General features: G+C 29.7%; 2 protein-coding genes across 8 annotated transcripts in view; one reads left to right on the top strand and one right to left on the bottom strand.

Moving 5' to 3' along the window:
* mwh (multiple wing hairs) overlaps positions 1-3,777 on the top strand; it is a 228,419-nt gene extending 224,642 nt beyond the window's left edge. The window contains exon 8 of the mRNA XM_014432981.2: positions 484-3,777. Coding sequence (XP_014288467.2) covers positions 484-1,482 — 999 coding nt within the window. The 3' untranslated portion in view covers positions 1,483-3,777. The remainder of the gene's footprint in view (positions 1-483) is intronic.
* Positions 3,325-27,378, bottom strand: part of LOC106688489 (sodium-independent sulfate anion transporter) — a 112,820-nt gene continuing 88,766 nt past the window's right edge. For all 7 annotated transcript variants that reach the window (XM_014432977.3, XM_014432978.3, XM_067051165.1 and 4 more), the window contains exons 3-12: positions 21,146-21,341; positions 14,631-14,851; positions 14,381-14,555; positions 11,873-12,037; positions 10,114-10,275; positions 9,036-9,176; positions 8,804-8,949; positions 7,102-7,263; positions 5,626-5,779; positions 3,325-5,251 (exon numbers count right to left, since the gene is read on the bottom strand). In XM_014432977.3, coding sequence (XP_014288463.1) covers positions 5,079-5,251; positions 5,626-5,779; positions 7,102-7,263; positions 8,804-8,949; positions 9,036-9,176; positions 10,114-10,275; positions 11,873-12,037; positions 14,381-14,555; positions 14,631-14,851; positions 21,146-21,341 — 1,695 coding nt within the window. In that variant the 3' untranslated portion in view covers positions 3,325-5,078. The remainder of the gene's footprint in view (positions 5,252-5,625; positions 5,780-7,101; positions 7,264-8,803; positions 8,950-9,035; positions 9,177-10,113; positions 10,276-11,872; positions 12,038-14,380; positions 14,556-14,630; positions 14,852-21,145; positions 21,342-27,378) is intronic.

Below are 27,378 nucleotides of genomic sequence, written 5' to 3'. Positions count from 1 at the left end.
TCTCTACAGATATTTAAATTGGTTTACCATCTTGACCTTCCCATTCTTTATATTTATTGTTTTTGGATGTTCTCTGGAGCAGGTCATCATTTCAGTCTTTTTTGAAAGAGATTTTCAAGCCCTTTTTTCCGGCAGTTTATTAAGTTTATTGATTTGAGCAATCTCTTCTTGTTCACTTTCTACCAAAAGAGCTAAGTCATCTGCAACCACCTTTATTTTTCTTCCTATAAAAGCACCCAATTTATTTTGTTTCCATAATTTTGTCTTGAACTACATTGAAGGGTATAGGCAGAACATTTATGAGTAATTCTTCCCTCATTTAATCTCTTTCTCAATTTAAATATAATTGAAATAGTTTTATTATTATCACACATATGTAAATGATATAGTCTACTACTATTCTAGAATTGTAGATTGCATTCAAAAGACTTTTATTTTATAAGATCCTCCAGTCATGTTTATGGTTTTTTAATTTTGTTTTAGGAGGAAACAACAATTGATGAAGTCATTGAGGAACTACAGAATATAATAAATGATGCTGAAATTGATATTAAAGATAAAAAAGATATTAAGAAAGAAAGAGAAGAAGCAGTACTTGCCAAATATTATACTAAATTTTTGCAAAGATCTAGTAGTGATATATCGACTAATCAAATAGAAAATAGTGAAACAGAAATAGTGCCAGTGAAGTTAGTTCCATATCCTCCAAGGAAATCGAGAAGTTTGTTTTTCGAAAGAGAGTACAACAACAACGATTTGTTTTTCGAAGAAGAATCAGACAACTCAGATTCTCTTCTCAGTATTTCAAATGATCCTTCACAATATATTGACCGTAAGCCTAAACCTCAAGTTCCAATTACCCACAGAGAAGCCCATAAGAGTTACGTGAGGAGACGAGAAACATTCCATAATGGGTTATCAAAAGAAGAGCCAGTAATCGAAATAAAACCAGAAATTAAAAATCGTAGAGGAAGTTTAGATGGTGTATTCTGTTATAATGAAGTTGATTCCTACACTAAAAGTACAAGGATTTATATAGATGGAAACGAGAGTGTAGGTAAAAGATTAAAATCTAAAAGTCTAGACAGGATTCGGGAAGGTCTTGATACTATGGTAGATATAGTCGTTACCAACGGCATTGAAGAACAACCATTAATCAAACCGATACCTGTCCAGAGGAATGGTTTACCGAATAGTTATAGTATGACATCCAGTAAACAATCCGATGACAGCATACGCTATACATCTGACAGGGCCGTGTTTTTACCTATCAAGAGCGAGCCTTCTCCGACATCCACACAAACTTTTCTTTTAAAAAGAGGGCATTTGAATGCTGGAATGTATTCAGGGCAACTAAATTTAAAGGATACTCCGAGCGTTACTACAACTATAAATATTTCCGATTACTATAACAAAAGTTTAACTGGGCTTAATTTATCTGTTACTGGAAAATTATCAGATTTACCATCAGGTTTATATTGATGAATGTAAATTTATACCAAATGTAAAATAAATTAGTCCAATTATATATCTACAATTAGTTGATTGGCATGTTATTTATAATGGCTGAATTAGAATGGAATTCATATCTTACTAATACAGTAGAACCCTGTTTAACCGTCCCTACTCAACCGGCTCTCCAGATTTACCGGTGGTAGAAAACAAATTTTTATCTTTATCACATATAAATATACATATCATATCCATATTAAGTTTTAATTTTTACCTCTAGTATGTTAGTTGAATTAATATTGGAGTTTTTCTTTAATACACTCCAAATAATCGGCTGTTTCTCTTAACCAGTAATGTCTTATTCTAATAAGGGCAGATAAGTGGGATTCTACTGTACAACTTTTTTTTATATACCTAAAATCAGAAGACTATTTTTAAGTCAATATTTTTAAACAGACTAAAAAAAAAATAGGGAGATCGCATAACAGTAAAGAAACATTTATTGTTAAGTCAACTGTAAATATTATAAAATATAATTTTTAAATTTCATAATTATTTATGGTTTGTTGATAGTGCGATAAAATGGTATATCTATCAACTCTTGATTACTTAAAGTTTGAATTCTTTAACTACAAATTTTTTTCTGTTTCTGTGAAAAATCTTGTCAAGTTAAAAAAAAAGTAAGATAACTAAAAAATAATTTTAAAGAAAATTTCATCTTGCTATGTTGAAAGGATCAATTATTCATATAAAAATTTCAAAGTGTTAGCCTAAATAGTTATTAACATTACCACTATTAGAAAATAATACTAATGACCTATGGCTAGAACTTATGAAATAAATAAATAAATAGAAGGTTACCTTAGAGTCACAATTTTTCTTTCCTGGCTTGTCATAATTACAGTTCACTAGGCGCATTTCTTGAATCATTGTCTATCAATATGAGAAAGTTATTTAATTTCTTTTTTTAATCGTATATTATCTTCATTTAAACCCAAGTTTGTCAAATAATAATATTACATCCAGAACTTGAAATGTTCTAAAGTTAACCTCTATCAATCAAACTATGTTAAACTAAAAGTTATATTATTTTCTTGAAATTTGGATTATCTTTGTACCTATCGATGTTGACTGAACCTTTCTTTAGGTTATTCAAAAATAATGCTATAACTTATCAGCAATACTTTCGACTCTATTTATTCTCTAATGGGGAAGGTACATTTGTAATTATGGTGATGAGAACAGTTACAAAATTTGTTAGATAAAAGTTTTTTTGTTTTTTTTTCTAATTAGTAAGATATTTTTTTTCGTACTTGATGACCAAATCAGATTGAAATGGAATCAGATTCAATTGTTTTTCAAGAGTGAAAAGAAAAAAAATCAAATACATTTTGATGCACAATAAATTGTATATAATTAATACCTCATAATAAGTTTTATTATTTTATTATAAATCAGCCAAAAATGAAAAAAAAAAATTAAAAACTATGTAACAAAAATATAGCAATTAAGTACATCCAAAAGTATTATATTAAATAATGTAATTTGTTTGTAAATACAATCTTTTATTTTATTTTATTATTATTATTATTTTTTTTATAAAATGCCATTCAAAATAATGTAATGGATTGTTCCTGTATAATTGATGATACCAAATCATTTTAAAATCATGTGCAAGGGGTAGTGTAAATATTTTATAGTTCAATACGAAACATGTACAACATCAAATATGTTTTATCAGATTAAATATTGTACATATAAACATTAAGCTAAATATGTAAGCGATCTCAGATTATGATAGAGATATCTAAAAAAATATTTTTATGTAATTAATAGATGTGTATAAGTAAGAGGAATCTTAAAAACAAAGACTCAATGTATAAAATGCTTTAATAAAATGTATTATAAAATTATTCACTCATGTTTTTCTTAAATTATTTAAACAAAATATAAAATTAACTAATGCCAAATTGGCAAATTAGCAGTGATTCATATTAAAATATATCTCAATTAAAAATAATATTGGGTCTAACCAGTAGAAGGAAATATAGGTATCTTCTTACTCAACCAATGGGACATTCAAGACTTATCAATAGCAATAACTATTATAAGAATATATAATTAAAATTATATAGACATTATTGGTATCTAAGAAAAAGAACAATGGCTGAAGTTTAACTTAAACTTCTAAGAAAAATAAAAAACTATAAACCATTAACTTTTTGGTATATTTCAATTATACCGCCTCTTTTATACTAATCCTTATCATATTGATTAGTAATTTTTTTTACTAACAAATATTTAGAAGGCATCAAAGAACTCAGATCTTGTGATAAAAACATAATATTTAACCTAAATATTAAAAAGTAAGAACAGTAATAATAACAATATATCTTTTTCATAATGTAATGGCCCCAACACAGGCAATATTAAACAATATATTATACTTAAATAATGTTAAGAAATATTTCAATTATTATTTCTTCAGCTTAGATATAAATCTTTTATCAAAAATAAAGTTAACTAATCTACAGAATGAATTAAGATATAAATTAAACATCTATAAGATAGACAATCCACATCCTTCATATATTCATATAAGTACTATTAGATAAAAAACAATAGATTTGAGAGAAAGTAAAAATACAAAGTCCCTGATAGTTTGTACCATACTAACAGGTACAAATACGTAAGTATAACGGATCTTTTATAAAAAGTAGTATATTAAGTAGGAATCAAATCATTTATTTTTAATATATGAAATGATATTTTCAGATATAAATTATAAGATATAAAGAAATAATTTATACACAAAAAGAAAAATTATTTCTAGTATTAATAAGTAGATCTTGTCAAATTTTTATCCCAAACAATTTCACATGGATCAGAATACCGAAAATCAAAGAACAAAATTATTCATTAGATTAACATATACAAAAAAATAATGCTATTGTCCTTAGTAAAAATATTGACACAAATTATTAATAATAAGGAATTATAATATTACACCACACAAAATGAACAAGTGACAAAAATAAGAAAAAATATTTGATACTCTTATAATATAAAATAGAAGAGAGAGGAAAAATGTCAAGTTAATGCAGAATCAAAATCCTAATTTCCAATCCAATAGTTAAAATAAGTGAATGAAGAATAACTACATAGTAAGTAGAACCTCAACATTTATGATCAAAAGAATTTCAATTGCATTTAAAGATGAAAATACAAGCTATAAGTATATTTACAATAACTAACATTTAGTGCAACAACAACCCTCGAAAACAGAATGCACTGTGCTTAGGAATGGTAGAAATATAATATCTAACAGTAGTTTATCACAGAATAAAACACAATGCACCAAATACACGTTCTGTTTTCATAAGTGCCATGAAACAATGTTCCATGTTTCAGTCTGAATTTTAATGGTATCAAACTGGCCTAGCAGTATATTAAACGATGTCCATATACTGATGAAAAACATCCACATCACATTATGACTATATTTACAAACGCCACAATAACCTAGAAACTACTTACATAAAAAAATAGTCATTTACAGTTGAAGTCCTATAAATACTGTTTGGCAAAAATTACATACATACAATCTTATTTTTTTGTTTTGGAATTTAAATCGAAGGGTTCCCAGAAACCATAGTAGCTTTCATACAATACGTAAGCAGGGGTTCTTCACATTTTTCTTCTAACTCTAATCCTTTTGGTCTCTTATTTCGATGCGTCAAATCGCTTAGCTCTGTCGAGACCTGAGTAATTTCATCTGAAATGCCATTCTTATGAACATCTGAAAATAAAAGTAAATTATCAATAAACAGGAATATTCTCATTATTGTTTGAATCAAATTGATGAACATTACTTTGGAGTAGAATCCACACTTAATTTGTGACGAAACAACCCCAATAGATTTTTTAACCTATCTTTATAAAAAAACATTTACTGCACACATTTTTTTTCGTATCACTCAGGTAAGTAGATCTTATATAGCACTTATTACATAACAGCCATGTGGAATAAAAAAAATTAAATATTGATTGATTATATATAGAATGAATTTCTTATTAATCAATTATTTGTTTATTTACTAACTTTTCTTATTTTTATTGTGCTGTTTAAATGAAACATTTCATATAACGTACATTATAAAATCAAATCCATACCTTGTAAAGCACGAGCTAGTTCATCGTTGTTTGAAATCATTACAAAATGCTTTGTACAAATAGGAGACAGTACAGCAGCCAAAGTTGGTTTCACATTGAAGAAAAATAAAGCTTGATGTCTTTTATAAAACTCGTTCAATAAGACTGAAATACTCTGGAAAAAAATATAATGAAATACAATCAACAAAGTATTAACACTTTCATTTAACATAGTTTATTAGCTATATTAGTTGTTTGCAACTGTTATTCCGCAGTGCCACAAGTGAACATACATTGGGATCCGGCACCACAAATATTGAGAGGACTTGTAGTTAGAAAGGTTATATTTTTTACCTTTCCTAATGTTTGAGAGCTAGAAGGAGTCTAGAAAAAAATGTCTAAAACTCTCAAGCAACCTAACATTTTCATAGGGAAGCTAAGTCGGGAATGGGGTTACACTGAATCTGGTTCAATTTTTGGACTACAGACTTCTTCGGGTTGGGAATCACTACTTTAAAATGATCAAGACCTTGATGATCTTGAAAAAGAAAAATTGGTCTATAGTAATCAGCAATATTTTAAACTAAAAGAATAAATTCAAAAATTGTACAGTATAAAAAAATACAAATAAATTTTAAAAACCAGAATATAACACCCTTCAAAATAATTTTTATTAACATAGGAAAAAACAGTAAGATTCTTCTTAAAGATATTGCATGTATTTGGTTAATCTGAAAACAGGACACTTCATTGTTCACAATTTGAGCATCAGCTTGTATCAAAAAAGTGGACATTTTCAGATAAACAACGGGATGTGAATGCTGTGATTAAATTAGCACAGTTACAGACATCAATTGAACCTCTAAGGAAAAAACAACTTCACTAGAAGCACTTCAAAAATTACAGATTATTCTAATGAAAAAATACGAAAGATATAAATTACAATCGCTACAACCCATAAAGGGGTTGAGTGACCCCTGAGGGTGAAGTACTTTATAAAGAAGTACTGTTACAAGACAGTTATGTAAGTAGGTGACATAGTCAGAATTATGCTCAACCACCATATTTTTTCTCAATTATGGGAACCAAATTTAAGAGACTGGGTGGGCCCCAGAGGGATTCCAAACCCGAAGTATTGACTCGCGGCTATATTAACAGAATAAATAATTATCTGTAACCCATGTCCCAGGAGTTGGTAGTACAGTCCCTTATGACTGAGCCATGCCACTCCCATATATATATTTAAAATTTTTTGTTTTTTAAATTTATATCTCTTGATTTAATATATTTGTTTTATACCTAAATTATTTCATATAATCTTTTAATTATAAGAAGATTATATGAACGTATTAATTATATTTATTTGGAAAAAAGAACTAACAATAAAGGTAAGTAATTTTTTTTTTGTCTCACTGAGCTTGGAGAACCATGATGAAATAAGATTTAATGGCTCACTATTAAATAATAAATAAATACAGATTTAATAACTAAGCTTACTTTGGCTGTAGTAAAATCAGTAGTTTGCATAAATGTGCAATCAATAACAACAGGAAGGTTAGTCTCCGCAGCTTGAAGAACAGCAGTGCGAAAGTGTTCTACCCCTGGGAAATGAATACTGGAACTAGGTTTTACCCTTGTATATTCAGTGCCATTATTTTCCTAAAATAAATTTATTAAAGCTTCATTAAAAAGATAAAGATGATCAATATTTAGCCAAAATGAGCTGTTAAAACCATGTTAAGTATTAAATGAATTAAAAGCCGTTATGATGCAAGTCAAAACTGGAGTTTCAGGATGTTAAGGGAAATTCTATAAAGTTTTTGGTAAGGAACAACAGCTATTACTGTTAAAACTAATCAGTCACAAAAATATGCAACTAATTAAAGATATTTGAGGTTAATGCATTCAGTAATTAGTAAATGATCTTTTTATAAAAATAAACTCTTATGAGAACAGAATAACTTTTGCTCTCAACGGCTCAAATATAAAAAGTGTGTTGAAGACTATTGACACCTTTTTTTTTTCTTTTTTTAGAGTTTTGAGAACTTTTAAAAGAAATTGCTACATCTTAGTTATGGTGAATTTTTTTTGATAGTGAAATCAACTTAGTAACCTCAATCAGTTCTTCTTTAGTGCACCCAACCCTCTAATTTTTAATAAACAGATGTATTATGAATGAAGAATTACAATGAAAAATCTAATCTAACAAATGGTTTTGTTCCAGTAATTTTACTTATCTGATGCATCCTAAAGCATAAATCACCAAAAACTGCTAAGTATTGTCTGTGGTTTTGGACAATAGACAGGCAAGTGTAAAGAACAAAAACTTTGAAAAGTTAATTTCATGTAAGAATCCATCACCGTAATTGAGAACTGCTATCATGATAGGCACTTGGGTTTCTTCAGCCAACCAAGGATACTCAAATGAAGATGATAGATCCTTACATGAAATTGAATTCTAAAACAATTTTGTACATTAATTTATATGATTTTTCAGACTATAAATAGTCAAAAATAGTAAAATTTTTTATGGTGTTTCACGCTTTGCAGTCCAATGCCGGATTCATAGGAAGTTTCTCGAGTCCACAGACACGATCTTAATGAACTTGACCACATTAATCTTGGAGAAGAGTTAATAAAGTTCTCGATTCTTTGGCACCGGATAGTACTGACTTATACAGGTCCAAAGATTCTCTGAAGAACCCTAGGCTCAAAAGTCTTAAAGTCTCAAAAGTTTTTCTTTGCCTGCCTTAGTGGTAGCCCAAGCTACTGAATCATAAGTCAACACTGGGTGTACAAGTATTTTATGGAGTTTTGCAGCTAAGAGACTTGCTTCATAGATGTTTAGATAGGCCGAAGAAACATCAATTAGCAGACATTATTCTTCCCCAAATTTTGAGCCTGAGATCATTCTTAGAACTAAGTTCTATGCCTAAATACGATTCAACCTGCTCTAAGTCTAATTTATGTGGCTGCAACTTATAGGGTCCTATTTCCAGGAATGGTTCCACCATTAATTAATTTTGAAATTCTCAAAACTCTCTCTCTCAAAAAAAAAAAAAAGAGGGTGTCAATCGAGTCCTGAGCACCTTGTATTATTCAGCATAGTCATATTTTATTAGTAAAGTAAATCTCATTAGATATGATTTTATACTATAAAAAATAAACTTCAAGAGTAGTTTCCCAGTAGATAAATTACCTGACTTTTCTCAATGTATATATCAGGGCGGGCAGCATAAATTAATAACAACGCAATGTTGGTTGCAACTCCGATTAGTATACCCAATTCAACACCAATCAGTAAACATACACAGAAAGTGGTAAACATTGGCACCAAATCTTTTCCTAAAAACATATTGACATGTTTAGAATGATAAAATAGAACATTATTTATCTATTAATTGGATATAAAATTAAATTGTAATATTTACGACTGGCTTTCCACATTGGTTTGATGACTTCATATTCAATCATAAAGATAACAGCACATATTATTACCGCTGCAAGTGACGCTTTAGGTATATAATAAAAATAAGGTGTTAAGACTCCAAGCGCCAATAAAAGAAGAACACCTGAAAACATCAAGAAAATTAAAATTAAAAATTTCAATGAAATGACAAATTACTTTAATGCATTTGTTGTAGACTCTCAATTCAATGTGAGAAAAAGATAGTCGGTAGTGCAATCAGTAGAGTAATAAGAAACACAAATGAGAGAATCTTATTTGTGTTTATCATTGCTCTACTGATTGCACCCCCGACCATATTGTTTTAATAAATTCTTTTGAGTTACACAGTTCGGATTTAATAAAGGTCAGCTTTGGAATATTTTGAATTATGAACAAAATATTTATATTTCATAGACAAAAGGTTAAAGGAAGAGAATATGAAATATGATGTAATATACAAAATATTAATAATATTCAAAAGTATGACAGTATTTTTAAATATGACTTTCAAAATATTATTCAAGAAAGAGGATATCCAGGTTTACATCCAATAAACCTTTGATTATTTACTAAAACACTCCAGCTGGAAGAGCATAAGATACATTACAATTAATCAATAACTACATATTTCATTTAATAAGATTAGAATAGAAGGTTTGTGTAATAGAGATATCGTGTTTCTTTTCTGACAAAACCTACTGAAGACAACAAACAATTCAAGTTATTGGAAGTCAAACAATTATGAAACACTATGTCTTTATTTATTTTCATGGTTTCAGGATTTTTCAAGTTATTTTCATGTTGATATATCCTGATCTTTTATAAATATATATCTATTCCAACACTTCTCCAATATATCTTTCATGTTGGTTAAGTGTATTTTCATTTTGTTTTTATTATCTATAGATAGAGATTATGCACAGGTAGATATAAAAACATAGTAAAATTATAAGTAATGTAATTCTGAAGATGGGGAAAAGACCCCGTAATGTAGAAAAATAAATAAATAAAAATGAAAAATAAATTTCACAAGTATTAATATACTATGTACATTGTTATACCTGTATAAACACCACCCATTGGTGTCCTAACTCCACTAGCATGATTAACAGCTGATCTTGAAAATGAACCAGTGACAGGCATTGAAGAAACAAAAGAACCGAGGAGATTGCAACCAGCCAATGTCAGAAGTTCCTGAGTAGCATCCACAGAGCCTCCGCTGGCTATGAACAATTCATCAATATCCTCATAAACATACATATAGGTTATATAAATATTTAAAAATATACTTCTATGTTACAATTATATTAATTAATGGAGAAAAAACTGCCATTTATTATTATATTTTTACATTAAACGGTCATAAAAATATTTCCCACTGCTAGTTACAAATTTATAAAATTTTGTATCATTATGATAAATAAAATAAGGTTTCTCATAAAGATTTTTTTTATTTCCTTCTCTCCCACAGTAACCTTGGGAGAGAGCAATTTACTGACTTTAGGTACTTGCTCCATGCTCTTAAGATGCCTTTAAAAAAACATATCAATACATATGTATTTTGATAAGATATTTAGACATACATAAATTGAAAAAAATTAATAAATATAGTAAAGTAAATAACAAAAATAAAATTTAAAAATAATAAATATAAGTCAAAATCAATAACAATTAAAAATGGCAGTCATTTGGCTGAAAATAATGACTTTTTTACTTTCACTTACCTATGTAATATATAGTAAGGGAGAGTGTTGCAATCGTGAAACATTTCAAATTGAAATTTTCAATTGAAATACATGGTTTTGAGGTCATTTGAGTCCAAAAAACCTAGTCTCATAAAATTCTGTGTGTCTTTTGAGAAGATACACTATCCAAGTAATTTCCCTTGTCTTAATTAAAAAGAAAGGAAATATTCTGGGTTAATTTTAAAAAGGGTTTAAAAATAAATTTAAATCTGTACTGCTACAACCCATGGAGGGTCAGGGACTCAGTACTTTGTAAAGAAGTACTGTTACTATACCAACCGTTGTGCAAGGAGGTGATTTGGTCAGAATCACACTTGACCGCCAGTGTGTTTTTTTTTTATTTTTACCCAATTTAAGAGGCAGGGTAGACCCCAGGAGGGTCCAAGAATCCACAGGAGTTGACTCACGGCTACTGTGTAATAGAAAACAATTTTCTGCCCGGCCGGATTCGAACTCGGGTCCCTAGAGTTAGTAGCCACGCGCTTTATCCCATGGCTAATGTGCTCCCTTAAAAAGGGTTGGATACTTGATTTGTCAACACAAGCCACATCTATATTTAAATTAATAAACATGAAGAATATATAGGTGCTTACTTATTTTCTTAATATAGATTAAATAGGCATCAAGTAATAAAATACTTTATTTTCTCAGGAAAGATCAGCTTCATAACTTTTTTTCATATTATAATAAAACTACATAGAGATCAACTTACATATTCCATTTTCTTTCAACACAAATTTTAATCCATATGGGAGTGTAAGAAATTGAAAGACCATTAACAGACTTGTGTAAAAATTTGATATCTTCTCGATCAAATATCAGAGAAATAAAAAAATACTTATACAATTATTAATTGGATCTAATTATGGACTATGGTGGTCTCACAGCTATCTAAATTCTCCATATTTATTTATAAAAATCAATATAAATATCTTCAATTCAAAATAAATTATATATAAGAAGATGGTTAGGAAATAGTTTTTAACTATTTGTTCTTTCTTGACCACAACCCTGACAATCTTCTTATATTTAAGTTATATGGTCAACTATATATAACAAAATAAATTATAATTACCAAATGCTTTAGCAATAGCAACATTTCCCAGAACTGCTATGATAGGTACTAAAATGATGGATGAACCAAGACCAGAAACCATTTCAATGAAACCAACAGTTTCGTTGCCAATTTTAGTTGAAAAGGGAGGCAATTGAACTGCTGGAATACCTGATCTTACAGCTCCTGAAAAATAATTTTATATTAGATAATAGAGCAGGCTATGACAAGTTTATTAAAATTTGGTTTAAATAAAAAATATCAGACTCTAAGGTAGCTTTATAAACATCAACTCAAAATAACATCCAAAGACATATATAAATAGAAATAATTTAAATACAAATGATATCGATGTTTGCTGCATGTAGGCAGTTAAGTCCACAAACATAATTTCAATCCAAATAATATCTCTAGGAGATGGTTAGGGTTGCGGTCAAGAAGAAACAAAAGTAGTACTCAACTATGGAGATGGAAACAAGAGACAGACAGTTATGATTTAAAATAACAATGCTTTCAATACTATTTATGTATCCATAATGTGTTTTTTTTCTAATAATTATGTAATTCCTTTAATTACAGTTTCTCAATTCTGGTTGATATCTTGTTTTTTTTTGTTCTTACCCCTGATGAAGACCTGAAATTCTGGCACTAATAAATAAGGTTTTGCTAAATTGTACTTTTCACTGACTGCACTCCCAATCACCTTCTCCTAATTTATATTATCCAAGGTCAACAATCTACTCATCATTATAAAGAAATGGTAATTTTAAATTATAACTGTCATATAATTATATCTTAACTCATCACATCCATATTTAGTTGTGGTCAATCATTTATATAAAAAATAATACCTGTGTTTAGGAAGTTAAATCCACAAATGTAGTCTTGGGACAAATGGAAATAAAACTTTTGGGTTATTTGTAGAGTTAGTTTGTTTTTTTAAGTTCACTGTACTAAAGGTTCTTTACTACAGTATGCAGCTAAACAAGCACTTGCTCTGTTGCGCACTTGTGGATACTGCTGGTATTTTATACAAATAATTTGGGCTAATATTATTCAATGAGAGCACGTATAGGGGTCAGTTCACTTAGAATGCAGAACAATAAATAAACACGTTTCTAAATACACAATACTTGAATATTTAATCACTGATAATTATCTCAATGCAAAAATAGATCGACAAAATTATTCATTGAAAATAAGTGATTTCAACATAAGACACTGCCTAATTTAATAAAATAAATTCAGAAGAGAATCACTGTCAATTTGGAATACTTCCACAAAATTTGATCTCGTCATGGCCATAAGCAGTGTAAATTGGACATCAGACCAAAATACAAAACATCTTTCAATTCATTTAAATTACAACAAATAAAAGAGTACAGTTTTCTTTAGGATTAATAATAAATATTACTAGTTAAGAATTTAATTGGACATATATCTATTGGTGGAAGATATATCTGGGGCTTATCACTTTCTCTTAACATAAGAGGAAGTGTATGTATTGTACCACCTAATCAACATTTGCTTATAGCACTCCTACATTTGACTTTTAAATAGACTTAACATTTCAGATATTGTGACCTTGAATATACAAAGCCTTCTAATTGCCAGAATAGAAGTGTTTACTTACAAATTTTATATTATCCACCAGATTATATATGACTGATTTATCAAGAGGAATTTATAACCTGTTTTTCCAATATATTATATTTCCTTCAGTCAATTTAAACAAATTTTAGGATATCTGTAATTGTCCATTTGCATAATTTATAGGACTCATGACAAAGCTAATTTTAACCAACTCATAACAAAAGGGAAATTATGTTGAGTGAGGACATTGATCTAGACTATTCATAAAATCATAAAATTAAATCTAAAAAAAAATATGAGATGATTGAGGGTGTGGTAAGTGAAGAACAAAAAAAGTAAAAACGTATTAGTGGCAACATTTCGGCCAAGATTTCAAGCCTAAAAAATATATGATGTTATATAATCCCAAAGGAATAAAGAAATACGAATATTTTAATTTAAAAATAATTATTGAAAACTAAAGTTATGGAAAAAAAAATGTTTTATTACCCGCTTTTTTTTTTTATCACTTTATTTTAAATAATTTTCATTTTGTACATATATTTACTAACTGGATTTTCATATGTATTTTATTATTTGTTCTTTTCTCTTACTTAATTTTATTATTACTTTTCTCATACAGCCTTTATCTTCTTACAATACTTAAACTATACATGTCTTTCAATACTATTTTGTAGTAATGATAGTTGTTTTTTTATTTTCTGATAATTCTGTTATTCCTCTTATTCATTAAAATTGTTATCTTTTTTTTTTCTTAGCCCTGATGAAGGCTTGAAATTTGGGCCAAAAAGTTAGCACTAATAAATAAGTTTTTATTTATTTGTGTTCTTCCCTGACCACAACCCCAACCATCTCCTCATGTATATTACCTAAGGTCAACTGTCAACTCATCATTAAAATAAAAATATTATAAGTGAAACATATGTTCATACATACCTGTCATTTTATATGGTACACTTCCATTGTTATTATTATGAAGAACAAATGATATAAATGAGCAAACTACAACAACAAGAGCATTTCGAGATGTTGATAGCAGCCACAAACACTTAGCTATAACTCTTTTTTGTTTAGGCGATCTTTTATCAACAACAACTAGATCTTTGACTTTCTGAAAAAATAAAAATATACTCAACTACAGTTGAATTACCTTTTGTACTATTGAATATCCAGTTGCATTGCTTACCCTCAATAATAACAAGATAGCTATACAAACTAAACCTAATGTTGTATCCCAAAATTTGGTTTCATGGATGTTTTCAGCAATCTTCATTAACGTAGGCACAAAACCTTCAGAAGTAAATGATAGGCCAAGGAGGCCTTTGATCTGTGAAACCACAATAATCACAGATGTAGCTGTTGTGAATCCAACTGTGACAGGTTGGGAAATAAACTCAACCAGAACACCTAAAACAATAAAAGTGTAGTAAAATGAAAACAAAGTAATTTAAAAAATATTTACAAATTTATTTTTATATAAATATAAGATGTTTATAAAATAAAACCTAATAAATTATTTATTTCTAAAAAAGAGCATCTATTTGATGGTAGGTGCTCAAGCTAAACCAATCAGCAAAAAAAAAAACTTATAAATTTAGCCAAATATTTAAAATTTGAAATAAAAAATCAATCCTGAAATAGATAAATCTTCAACTATCCATCAACTCCAAGGATCCTTTATTTTATTTTTTAAAATTGTATTTCCAATTTTAAAATATCAATGAGTCAAAACTGAAATAAATTATAGTTTGCGTCCCATCATAGTTATTAAAAAATAGTAATTATTAAAAATTAATAATTAAAAAACAAAACATGAAAATCAAAATTGATAATTTTCAAAAATGCCAATAAAGACGAAAATTGAAATTAAAAACAGACAATTTACGAATTATCAATTCCAAAATACAACCAAAGAAATAGAATAGATAAAATAAGAATAAAAATCATTTGCCAAATTATACTTTGTAAGGAAGTACTGTTACTAGACCAATGGTCGTGCAAGGAGGTGATTTAGTCAGAATCATGCTCGATCGCCAGATTTCTACCCAATCAATGCTTACCATTGAGCTACACACTCCCACTAAAAACACTAATAAGTTCTAAAAATAGTTTATATTAATCTATATTTTATTAAATAATGCTTTTTGTTATCTTTTGCCATTTACTTTGTAAATAATATATTTAATCCCTAATACCAATGAGATTAACAAGACATTTTTTAGTTTCAGAAAATTTCAATTTCTTTTTCGGTAAGCTTTCATTTTATTATAGATTTTCATCATTTTGGAAAAACGTGATGTTTTGATAACTAACTTTAAAAACGTAGGTAAATAATTTTTTTTCGGTAATTTGTAAATAAAGAAAAAAAAATAATATCACCGAGTTTCAGGAAATGTTGAAAAAATTTCCACTCTATAAATCAAAAGCTGATAAATGATTTGAAGTAATAAATTTATGAATTCCAGTAAGAAATTTATGGCCTTTATGGCGAAAAAAAGAAATAAAAGTGTGTAATCAAAAATTAAATGACTATTTTTAGTATAATCTAAACTAAGATCTAATCTAAAAGCCATTAAAAAGTATATTTAAATACCAAAATGAATAAAACTGCAAAGGTCATTAAATGGTTACTTAAGTCATTGTAATATAGTGGTTTAATGGACAATGTTTTCTTTATACCTCTTCCTGCATCTAACTACTAATTATAACGTTTTGAAAATAAACATCTGGTTTGTTCACTAACATTACTTTTTTTACAGCTTTGTCTCCACAGTACAATACGGACATTATTTGCTATGTCTTCAATAATACTGATCTCTTTAAGATGTCATTTTAGTTTACCTTATTGGATCATTTAATTATCTTTCAAAGGGTATCTAAAATATTCTGGTAGTTTTATAATCAGAGAATTATTCGAAAAAATAATGAAAGATGAACGGGTTTCTATGACAACCTACGTCAATAGGCAACCCACGTCGAAGATGGTGTTCGCCTAGTTATCTACTGGTGACCAACCTATTCTAACCATGGTTGGGGGCCATGTTTTTCTTTTTGTGGGACCGCCACTTAATGAAAAAGTAAACGCCCCAACGCTGGATTCGAATCGGCATCGCCCTCAGATCGATAGATTTGTGGGTAACCTCTGATCTACAGCGCGGCCCTAACCCAACTTTTAAAAATATGGGACTAGCTTTGGGGCTCCACAAAATTTTCGAATTCCTCTCGTATCCAGTTCTTACAATCCAAAATCCTAAGTAAAATTCTCAATGTTCCTTACTTTATCACAAATAAAATGTAAAGACCTTAATATTCCATATGTAACCAGATATCACTCCTTCCATTATAAGCTTCCTAACCACCCAAACCCACTAGTTTCTAACCTTGTTCCTTTTCCATTCCTGACGATCCTCCGAGGCGCCAGAAAAGAAGGTGGGTCGTTTCTCTACATACCTACACTCCATTAAAAACTTACATCAAATTTACTAAATGTATTTTTAAGTAAATGCAGTTGTAAATAACAATAAATACATTTTAAAACTATGGGTGCATACGCCATAATATTGATCGATTTCGATTTTTTTTTCATTATTATTATCATTATTTTCAGGAAGTTCATAGCGCCCTCTCCAGCCCTGCCGGTCTTCTGCAAGGCGCCTTCTGTCATTCCTTTTAAGTCCTCTTCTCTGCAAGTCGTTTTTCACCTCATCTTCTCATTTCCTTCTAGGCCGTCCTCTTCCTTTCCTGCCCTCTACTTTGGCTCGGTAGGCCTCGTTAGCTATCCTCTTTGGTTCCATTCGCAGATCTCCCAGCCATCTCAGTCGATTGTCTTCTATGACATCGTTGGCCGGTTTATTACTGAGGTTCGACCTGATGATGTTGCAAACTCTGTCTCTTCTTGCAAATAATTGTCTGATTTCGAACATTTTTTTGTAAGAAATTTAGTCAAGTTTTGTAAATCCTTTAAAAATATATTGATATCATCTACTAAAATTTCAGAAGCAACCTCTACTTTACGTAAAAAACCTCCTTCAAACGGTAACTTCTTTTTGCTAATCGGTCAAATAGTTTTTTAGTATTTAGACTAAAAAAGGAATGCAGCCACCAAAAATAATATATAAGATATTCTGTGTAAGTTCTTATGGAAACCTTAATCTTTATCTCTCTATTCGTTAAACCTGCTATCGTGTGTATTTGTATTTTACTACTCACTCACTGACATCGACCTTCTGTATCTCAAAAACGACAACGCTTATGAGAGTGAAATTATAAAAGTGGTTCTCCTTATATGGTTAATGTGTAATCAAACAGGGTTTCAAAAATTCGGAAGCGGATTTTAATAAAAAAAAAATTCTAAAAATAAGGAGCCGATGGTTAAAACGTCTATAGGGCGGACTCTCTACTATTAGAGACATAATTTGCACTTTATTTTTTATAACGCTTCATAAAATAATAACTTTGTACTCAAACTTAGGCTTAAAAGTGGTTTTACATATTCCAAAACGTTTCGGCACGTGACAGCCAATGTAAAACCACGTTAAAACGAGTAAATTAAGCCAGACCTTGTGATTTTTTTTTCGACCAATCACACATACTTCATAAATGTACCTTGCTAAAATAAATTCCAAACAGTACTTGAAATATATTATAACGTCAAGAAAATTAGGGTACAGTGTCAAGAGCAGGTCAGAAAAAGACAAAAGGCCTCGTCGATCCTTGTAACTAAATTAGTACAACTTTCGAAACAATACTCTCGGTTTACAATGTCATTGGCTTAGCATATTTAGTCATCATTGTATGACTGTGAAAAATGAATGTTTCTAGCTTTACTAATTCTTTACGAAAGGCGGTTTTTAAGAATAAAAACATACCGTAAAGACTTTCTAATAAACATTCATAAAATATTCTGCAAATTATTATGTAGATAGTTTATTATTTTATTTAATTGTTCATTATATTAGCAAAAAACATAATTAAAACAATAAAAAAAGGTTTTTCGGAATCAACCAAGCCTGAATGAATATGTATACATGGAGTCACCACTCACACGAATTTCTATTGCTGCTTTTGCTGTAAAATCCAAATTCAGCCTATACCACCCGATTAACGGTTTATTATTTAATTTAATTGTTTATTATATTAGTAAATAACATATTTAAAACAATAAAAAAAGTTAAAGAAAATTTATATGATGTTTTGTATCCAGTTTATTTGAGAGATACGGTTTATTAACATAAGGAGATAAGGGTTTATTGAAAAGCTGGGTTCTGGTCGACGGTGAACAGGCTGTGGTATTACGTTCGATTTATTATGATTTAAAAATTCAACGAATACCATATTTTTTTTAAAAGAAAACTTGAATAAATGAAATGGTTACATAATATACTGTTAACAATCATTATTCTCTGAAATTAAATTAAATCCATCACATATATAGGTGAAACTAAACCATTGTTGGGCGATAGAATGTGTAAACATGACAACGCTATAAGAAACAAGAAGGACCCCAATAACACAGCACTAGTGCAGCACGCATATAAGAACCAACATAAATTTTATTTTGTCAATACAATTTTACATTAAAAAAAAAAAATACGTTGAAAAGGAACATACTTGGGCCTGTTTATGTTTCAGAGGCCTTTAATTATACAATGATTTTTAAAACAGACACAAGAAATTTGAACCAACAGCATGCAGAGATTTTAAACAAATTTAATTTATGAAAAATATGGGTACATTTTATGTTACATTTTACAATTAACTTTGATATGAATTTTAATAATAAAATAAATAAAAATTTAGAGCAAAATAAAATTTGAAATAAATCAATTATAAGCCTGACCTGAGTGTATGTAAGGTCCAAAATTGTTTAATGATAAGATAGTTAATAGTGTTAAGTTGACCTAAAATTAATAGTTTTAAAAATTAATGAAATTTTGACAAAACAGGTAACTAGACATAGGATATGGCAAGCTTATTAATAATTAATATGATTCCCTATTAATTTATTGCTTCATAGGGTCATTTGATAAGTAATTAATGACCTAGCAAAATAGCCGACAAAAACTTTAAATATTTGGATTTAAGGAGTAAATTGATATTTAAGGTATGTTAAATTATTAATAATAATGAAAGGAATATGGTCCGGGTGCGGTCAAAAAAACTCAAATAGTAGAATATACTATTTTATTGAGCCAACGTTTCACCCCACGTTGCAGGGCTTTGTCAGGGCTAAAAAAGATACAAACACATAGTTACAAAAGGAAAACAAAAACCTAAGTGTAAACTAACAGGGGTATAAAATTTAAAAAAGTAAGATATAATAAGAAAAATTAAAGGTAGTAAATAGTAAATGTAAAGGGTAATAATAACAGACAGATAAGAAAAGAAATATTAAAGAAAATTCAAAATTACAAAAACATTAATAATAATGTTGTTGAAAATGAATGTACAATAAAAGCTGTAAATTGTTAGATTGATTATTAATTGAAATTGCTTTATGAATATTTGATAAGAATTTTAATAATAAAAGAAATTAGAATTTAGACAAAAATACGATTTGAAATAAATCAATTATACACCTGACCTGAGTGTATGGAAGGTTAAAAATATTGTGTGATAAGTGAATGATAATAATGACTTAATCTGTAATTAAAAAAATTAAAATTTAATGATAAAGTGACAAAATAGGTAATTTAACAGAAGCTGAGGCAAGTTTATTAATAAATTAATATGATTATCCAATGTTTTTATCGTTTAATAGACTGATTTGACTAAATTTATTGAACTGGGCAGAATAGCCTGCAAAAAGTTATTAAAAAATTGTTTGTAGATAGAATTAAGTTATTCTATAGTTAAAAGTTGTAAAAATTATTGAAATTGCGACAAAATAAGTAACTAGACATAAGCTTATTAATAATTAGTATGATTCCTTATTAATTCATTGCTTTATAGGGTGATTTGACTTGTAATTAATGACCTGGGCAGAATAGCCATTTAGAGTATGCTAATTTATTAGTAATAATATTGTTTGTTAAAAATGAATGTATAGAAGCTGTTTTAGATAGATTGTCCTTGAGGATGGCCTGGTCGGCCGAAACGTTTTACATTTAAAGAAATAATAATGAGTTTTGGAGAAACAAGGGTCAGTAGACTGAGATTCCACGAGCATTTGGTAAGAATTGCCCCGAAAATACTAAATAAGGAATTATTCCAAAAAAATTGAGGGTGTAAACGCTCAGGAGGATACATCAGACAGATGAAGGAAGAAACAGAAAGACTAGGGATAACGGACCAGTACTGTCTGGACGGAGAAAGACATAGGAAAAGACTGAAGGAAATATAAAAAGAAATTCGAAAAAGAAGGTCGCGTGGACAGAAGAAAGAAAACAAAGGCACAAAATGATGAAGGACATGAAAGGAAAGGAAAAATAAAACCAAGAGAGAAGCAGAAAGTAATGATATTCGCGTGGTCTCTAAGGCGGATCCGTGAATAAAAAAAAAAAAAAAAAGTATTTTAGACTTGACTTGGATAAAAATTATTTTATTTAAACTATAAAACCAGTCTCGAAGAATTTAAAAGATTATATATTATAGAAATCCATCATATTATTAAAGCTTTTATTGAAAGATTAAAATCGAACCAATTATTTAAGTAATCCATCATAATTTTTAAAACCAATAGAAATAGGTATAAAGACTTACCTAATCGAAGGACAGCCATTAGGACCATAAGGCAGCCCGACAGGAAGCAGAGCAAGACAGCATAATCCTCGTTCCTATTGTAGACTTGCTGGTAGGTCATCAGGGACATCAAGGCGGTAGGGCCTATCGTTATATCCTTGCAGCTACCGAACACTGTGTACACGAAGCAACCCAAGAATGAAGAATAAAGTCCATACTGCAAAGGATAAATGAATCCAATTCATTAGGTGACGTAATAAAGAATAATAACAATAAGAGACATGAATAAAATATTGAAAGTTTAACAATAATGAGTTTATTGTTAACGGTATGTCCAATATGAAATTACAAGAGCCCGGCGGAAAAATTCAATTATTTTACCCCGATTTTTATAACGCTAATGAAAACTACGTATAATGACTGGTTAAAATTGAGGAGTTTGCCGATAATAGAGAGGGGAATAAAAAATAGCGGCAGTTTCTAAATGTCTAAAAAATTAATTTATTATTTGGAGCTCCGTATCTTTGAAACTACCCACAGCAATAGAAATCCTAATAGAATATCTTTTTTTTTCATATTTTAATGGCATTGGAAGTTTCAATACAGCCAGGTATTAATTTACTTGTATTCCCATTATTTTCAACATGGTTGGGGGTCGAAGTTGTGAGCCCGCCACTCAATGAAAAAATACAACGCCCCAGGCCGGATTCGAACCAGCACCGCCAATATAGCCCTAAATGGAAAGACTGTGCCCAACCACTGAGCTACGGGCGGCCCAACATCATTTATATTTAGAGTACATTTTCTAAAATATGAGCCCTAAAATATGAGCTGTTTACGTCTAATAGTTCCCGACAGTTTTTTAAAAAGCGACATTTTATAGAAAATGTACTGAAAAATTAGTAGTAAGTGAATTTATTGTAAGAAACCTATATTTTAGGAGTTAAGAGACATGCAGATGTCTATTATCACTCAAATTAAAGTTAGTTTAATGTGCTATAAAGTAGTTCATGATGTTTATCTTCGTAAGAGTAGATATTTGCAAAAATAAAATGATTTCTAGTTGTTCGGATAAAGTTTCATTTGCAAAATTCATATTAATTTTAAAATATCACAAAAACTACCAAGGCCGTTCTGCTCCTTTGGCGAGTTTGAAAAATGAGAGTCCTCCGATTCCAAGGTGTCTTAACAATATCTGTAAAATTGCGCAATGATATTATAAGGAAAGGTAAAGCTCGATTTGAAAATATTTAATTGTAAATTTTTAAAATGGCGGGGGGACATCTTGCCACCTGGTTAGAACCAGCCTAATATCTTGACCATTAACAATGAATCTAAATGGTTAAGATATTTTGTTTTAGTTTATTTATAGAGATATTAACGAATGCAGAAAATATACAAAAAGCAAATGCGTAGTATGACTCAAGTTATATGTCAATAGCTTGAAGTGGAACTGCATCTTGATAGCGATGAAATTTCCATATTAAGAGATCCCAAGACCATTTTCTATTCCGGTGCTTAGGGAGATTCTTACAATTAACTACAGAGCAGTTCGGAACTATATTTAAAAAAAAAAAAGGTAATTAATCATTCACCAGCTTTTTATTGTATACAGAGCAAGGTTTAGGTCCATTAATAACTAGTATTAACTAGAAATAACTGGGAAAAACAAAATGTAGGAAGATAATGTGGTTTGTTTAAGAAAAGTATACCCAGTGCTATTAGAGCAAATCAGAGAATGAAATGATATTTAATGAGAAGGCATTAGGCGCACGAGACCTTGTGATCTTCGCGTTCAACGAGGACATGCAAACCGCTCCTTTGATGTACGTGACCAAACAAAGAACCATGCCTACTTCAGAAAAGAATTTACAAGATATGGAATTAATAACTAAGCAGTCTTACTGAGAGATAAGTGATTTTAGTTTTTTAATTGAAAAAGCGACAATCATCATATACAGGAAAGATTTTTTTTCCACTATGTTCATATACACACAGACACGTATACAACTTTACGACTTGATTTCTTGGATTCAAAGAATCTCAAAATGTCCCTTTCTGTCAAAAACAGGAATTAAAAAAATATTCCACGATCGTAATACTTCCTCTTACGATATATTTCATGCATAGAAAGCGTAAGTTTCGACTGGTTCGAGGTTCGGACAGGTTTAAAACAAGGTGATTATTTATCAAATATCTTATTTAATCTACCACTAGAATACGTTATTAATAATGAGATGTATACCGGAAAGGGTATTACTTTCTTCTTATTTTATTAGCACAATAGGAACATGAAGCTGCCCTTGGCCTGCTCAACAGCTGCCAACCATCTTTCTCTATCTTCTGTAAGGGTAACTGGGACCCTAAGTTGTCGCAGATCCTGCCCCACAGCATCCCTCCATCGGCCCTTCGGCCTTCCAAGTCGCCACACACCATGCTCGCCGCTCATCCTCATCACATGGCCAAGCCATTTAAACCTCTGAAACCTGATATACGGGGAGATGCTACATTCCTTGTAGAGCCCAAACAGTTTACCATTTTTCTTTATTTACCCACTACCATTCTCTCATACGGGCCCTACGATCCTCCGCAGAATTACCCTTTCAAACCTGTCTAGCAGGTTAATGAGCTTTTATTGCTAAGTGTCCACGTTTCTTCAACGAATGTGACGATTGGCCTTATCAACGTTTTCGTACTGCATAAACTTGGTAGTAACGCTAACGAGTTCGCTTTTGATTAGGCACAAAATCAAGAAAAGGATATTACTTTAGGTGGTAAAATACTCGTGCTTGGGTATGCTGATTTGGCATTATTAGGTGGGGACGAGGAAACCAAAAACAATAAAATACATAATAAATATAGTAAGGAACTAGGTCTTGAAGTAAATACGGATGAACCAAAATATATGGTTAGCAGCAGAAAGGGGAGGGATTTCTGTGAAATAGATAGAAGAGGAAATAAATTTGAATAGATAGATATCTTCAAGTATTTAGTTTTTAAAGTAACTAGTCTTTGGGGCTCCACTAAACCTTCGAATTCCTCTCGTATTCAATCCTTACAATCCAAAATCCTTCGTAAAATCCTCAATGCTCCTTAGTTTGACACAAATAAAATCATACATAAAGACCTTAATGTTCCCTATGTAACCGATCTAGCCCGAACCAGATATCCTCCTTCCATTATAAACTCTCTAACCACTCAAACCCCCTAGTTTCTAATCTTGCATCCTCTTCCATTCCTGACAATCCTCTGAGGCGCCTGAAAAGAAGATGGCCACGATACCCGCTAATGTAAAATGTCATTAGAGTGCTACCAATGGGTAGTTTCTCTACACGCCTGTAACACTCCAATTTAACTTAGATCAGATTTACTAAATGTATTATAATGTACAGTTGTAAATAGCAATAAATAAATATTAAAAAAAAAAAAGTAACTAGAAAAAACGGAATTGATGAGGAAATAAAATATTAAAGCCGGAAAATGCTTGTTATTTTTTAATCTCGAAATCGCTTGGTTCGTGCCTTTTGTCCAGAAATTTAAAAGTTAAAATTTACAAACTATATCTTTTTCGCTGTTCTTTATGGATGGTAAAAATGTCATCTTACACTAAGGAAAGAACAGCACTTTAACGTTTTTGAAAATAAAGTATTGCATAAAATATTCAGACTGAAAAAAGGAAAGTGAACTAGGTTTCTAGATAAGGATAAAAAAAAAAATATATATGGTTATGAGTAGAAACCGGAGCAATGTCGGTAATGTTCAAGTATTTAGGTTCTGTGGTAATTAGAAAAAAAAACGAAAATAAAAGCGAGTTGCTTTTTTCGAAATTGTCTGTCAATCAATCTGTCCAAAGCTAGAATTTTCAAAATTATTATCCTTTCCACTGTTCTTTACGAATGCTAAACGTGGCCTCTTACACTAAAGGAAGCACATCTCCTCGGGTTTTTGAAAATAAAATATTATGTAAAATATTCGGACCGAAAAAGAATGAATTAACGGAATAATACATATAAGGCTACACAGCACTGAATTCAGGGAACTGCACCCATCAAATATAATGCATGCTATAGTATTCCGGTGAATAAGATTGTGAGATTGTGAGTAACCAACGGATCCCTAAAACATTAATAAACACTGAACCGACGAATAAACGTCCGAGGGGTAGACCGAATAGTAGATGGGAGGATTGCGAGGACCTTCGGGTTCGCTATGTCTTTATTATTAATGTTATTATTATAGAAAGTGAAATTAAAAATAAAATACACTTTTTCACTAAAAATATCCTTTATATAATTAAAAAATTATTTTCAGTCAGTCATTTACAGTATTATAGATGAGCCCTATGTGCAAAGTGTGCGAAAGGAAAATAATAAAACGAACAGAATACATTTACTACAAGGACACTACAATGACTTGAATTATGCTAATTATAAACCATTTTTATTCTGAGTTGGGTAATGGTATGGTAAGTACGAATTGTGTACGAAATAGTTACGCAATATAATAAGACAAAGTGTGTGATTGTCATAAATAGTTTGAGTGTGTCGTTCGTCCGTCCGAGTTAACTTTGTAGCCTATCGAAATTTGTTTTGCTCACACGATAGCAGACCAATTAAAACAGCTCTGTCCTTCAACAGTGTAATTGATATATAGAAGAAGATATAGCTTTATGCGGGGAAAACTATTCTGTAGACCCTTATAAAAGAACTCATATTATTTTTAAGGAAATTTAAGTTCCCACCTTTTCAAAGAAGAAAATTGCATCCATTTTCAATCAGGATTGGATTTATGATAACACTAAAAAAAAAATCTATTAGTAAATCTTCCATATTTTGCCATGTACTCAATAATGACATCCTGGCTCAACTAACTATAGACCAACTTCTAAAAATGTTCATGAATAAAAAAATATTTTTCTATTTTGGAAAAAAAATTGAATCATTCTGTTCCTGGTTAAATGTAATTTTTTTATCTTAGATATTTTATTTTTTATTTTTTTATAGTTTTATGAAAAGTCGTAAATATAACCGCCCTAAATATTCGTGTTTTATTATTCTATATTATAATAGCCATTCAACGTAAACAAGTCTATTAGCACTCAAATTAAAGCTAAATAATTGTACTATAAAGTAGTTTATGACCTTTACTTTCCTAAGAATAGTAATTGTCATGATATTTGCTAAAATAAATTGATTTATAGTTGTTTGGACAATAAGTTTGATTCATGAAAAACTTTAATTCAGAAACCATAGGACGTACAGATGTCAGTCTGCACTCAAATTAAAGCTAGTTTAATTTACTACAAAATAGTTAATGATGTTATCTTTGTACGTAAAGTAGTATGATATTTGACAAAATAAACTCACAAAATGTTAATTTCTTAGAAATTAAAAATAAACCTCTTACATTTCGAACAATTATTGATTCAAAGATAATTATAAAAATATAAGATAAGGTAAAATAAAGTCGATTTTATTACAATGCAGATCTCATTGATCTCATAATTCTTTTCAATAAAACAATATTGTGTCAACCACCATTCCATTAAATTAAATATTAAATCGATTATATTAAATAAAATATAAATATTAAATATTAAATCAGTAGTTGAACCAGAATAAATTTATTTACAACATATAAATCCATATATATCCAAAACTTTATAATCTATAAGATTTAATAGTGTGAATTGAAAAACGAAAATAGCCACTAAACAACTGTAAACTCTTTTAACGAAAGTGGGGATTTATTGCTGCTTGCAAAGAATATTTCGTGGTAATAGTTAATAAAAAAACAAAATATTTTGGTTAAATAAACAGTGTTTGGGAAAAACAAAATTTGCTTAATTTTATTTAAATAGAATTGATTACTTAATAATAAAGAGACTTACTTGGAATCCACACACAAGACTGAAACGACAAGAAACTGCTCGTAGATTCCGATTGCTACAACACTTACTTGGCAAACGCTCTAAACTTCCCATTCACTACAAAAAATTAGTATACACTACAATAATCAGACCAATTTGGACATATGGAATTGAGCTTTGGGGCTCTACCAAACTATCAAATTCTTCCCGCATCCAATCCTTACAATCCAAAATCCTACGTAAAATCCTTGATTTTCCTTATTACGTCACAAATAAACTCATTCATAAAGACCTTAAAATCCCATTCGTTGCAGATTTGACCCAAAACAGATAGGCGTCTTTTTATTCCAAACTCCTTAACCATCCTAACCCATTAATTCTTAAT

Source organism: Halyomorpha halys, unplaced genomic scaffold (genome assembly GCF_000696795.3).
Source record: "Halyomorpha halys isolate HHAL.00 unplaced genomic scaffold, Hhal_1.1 Scaffold1141.1, whole genome shotgun sequence".
Classification (NCBI taxonomy): Eukaryota; Metazoa; Arthropoda; class Insecta; order Hemiptera; family Pentatomidae; genus Halyomorpha; species Halyomorpha halys.
The sequence above is the reverse complement of the archived record's forward strand: the minus strand, read 5'-3'. Positions and strand labels throughout refer to the sequence as shown.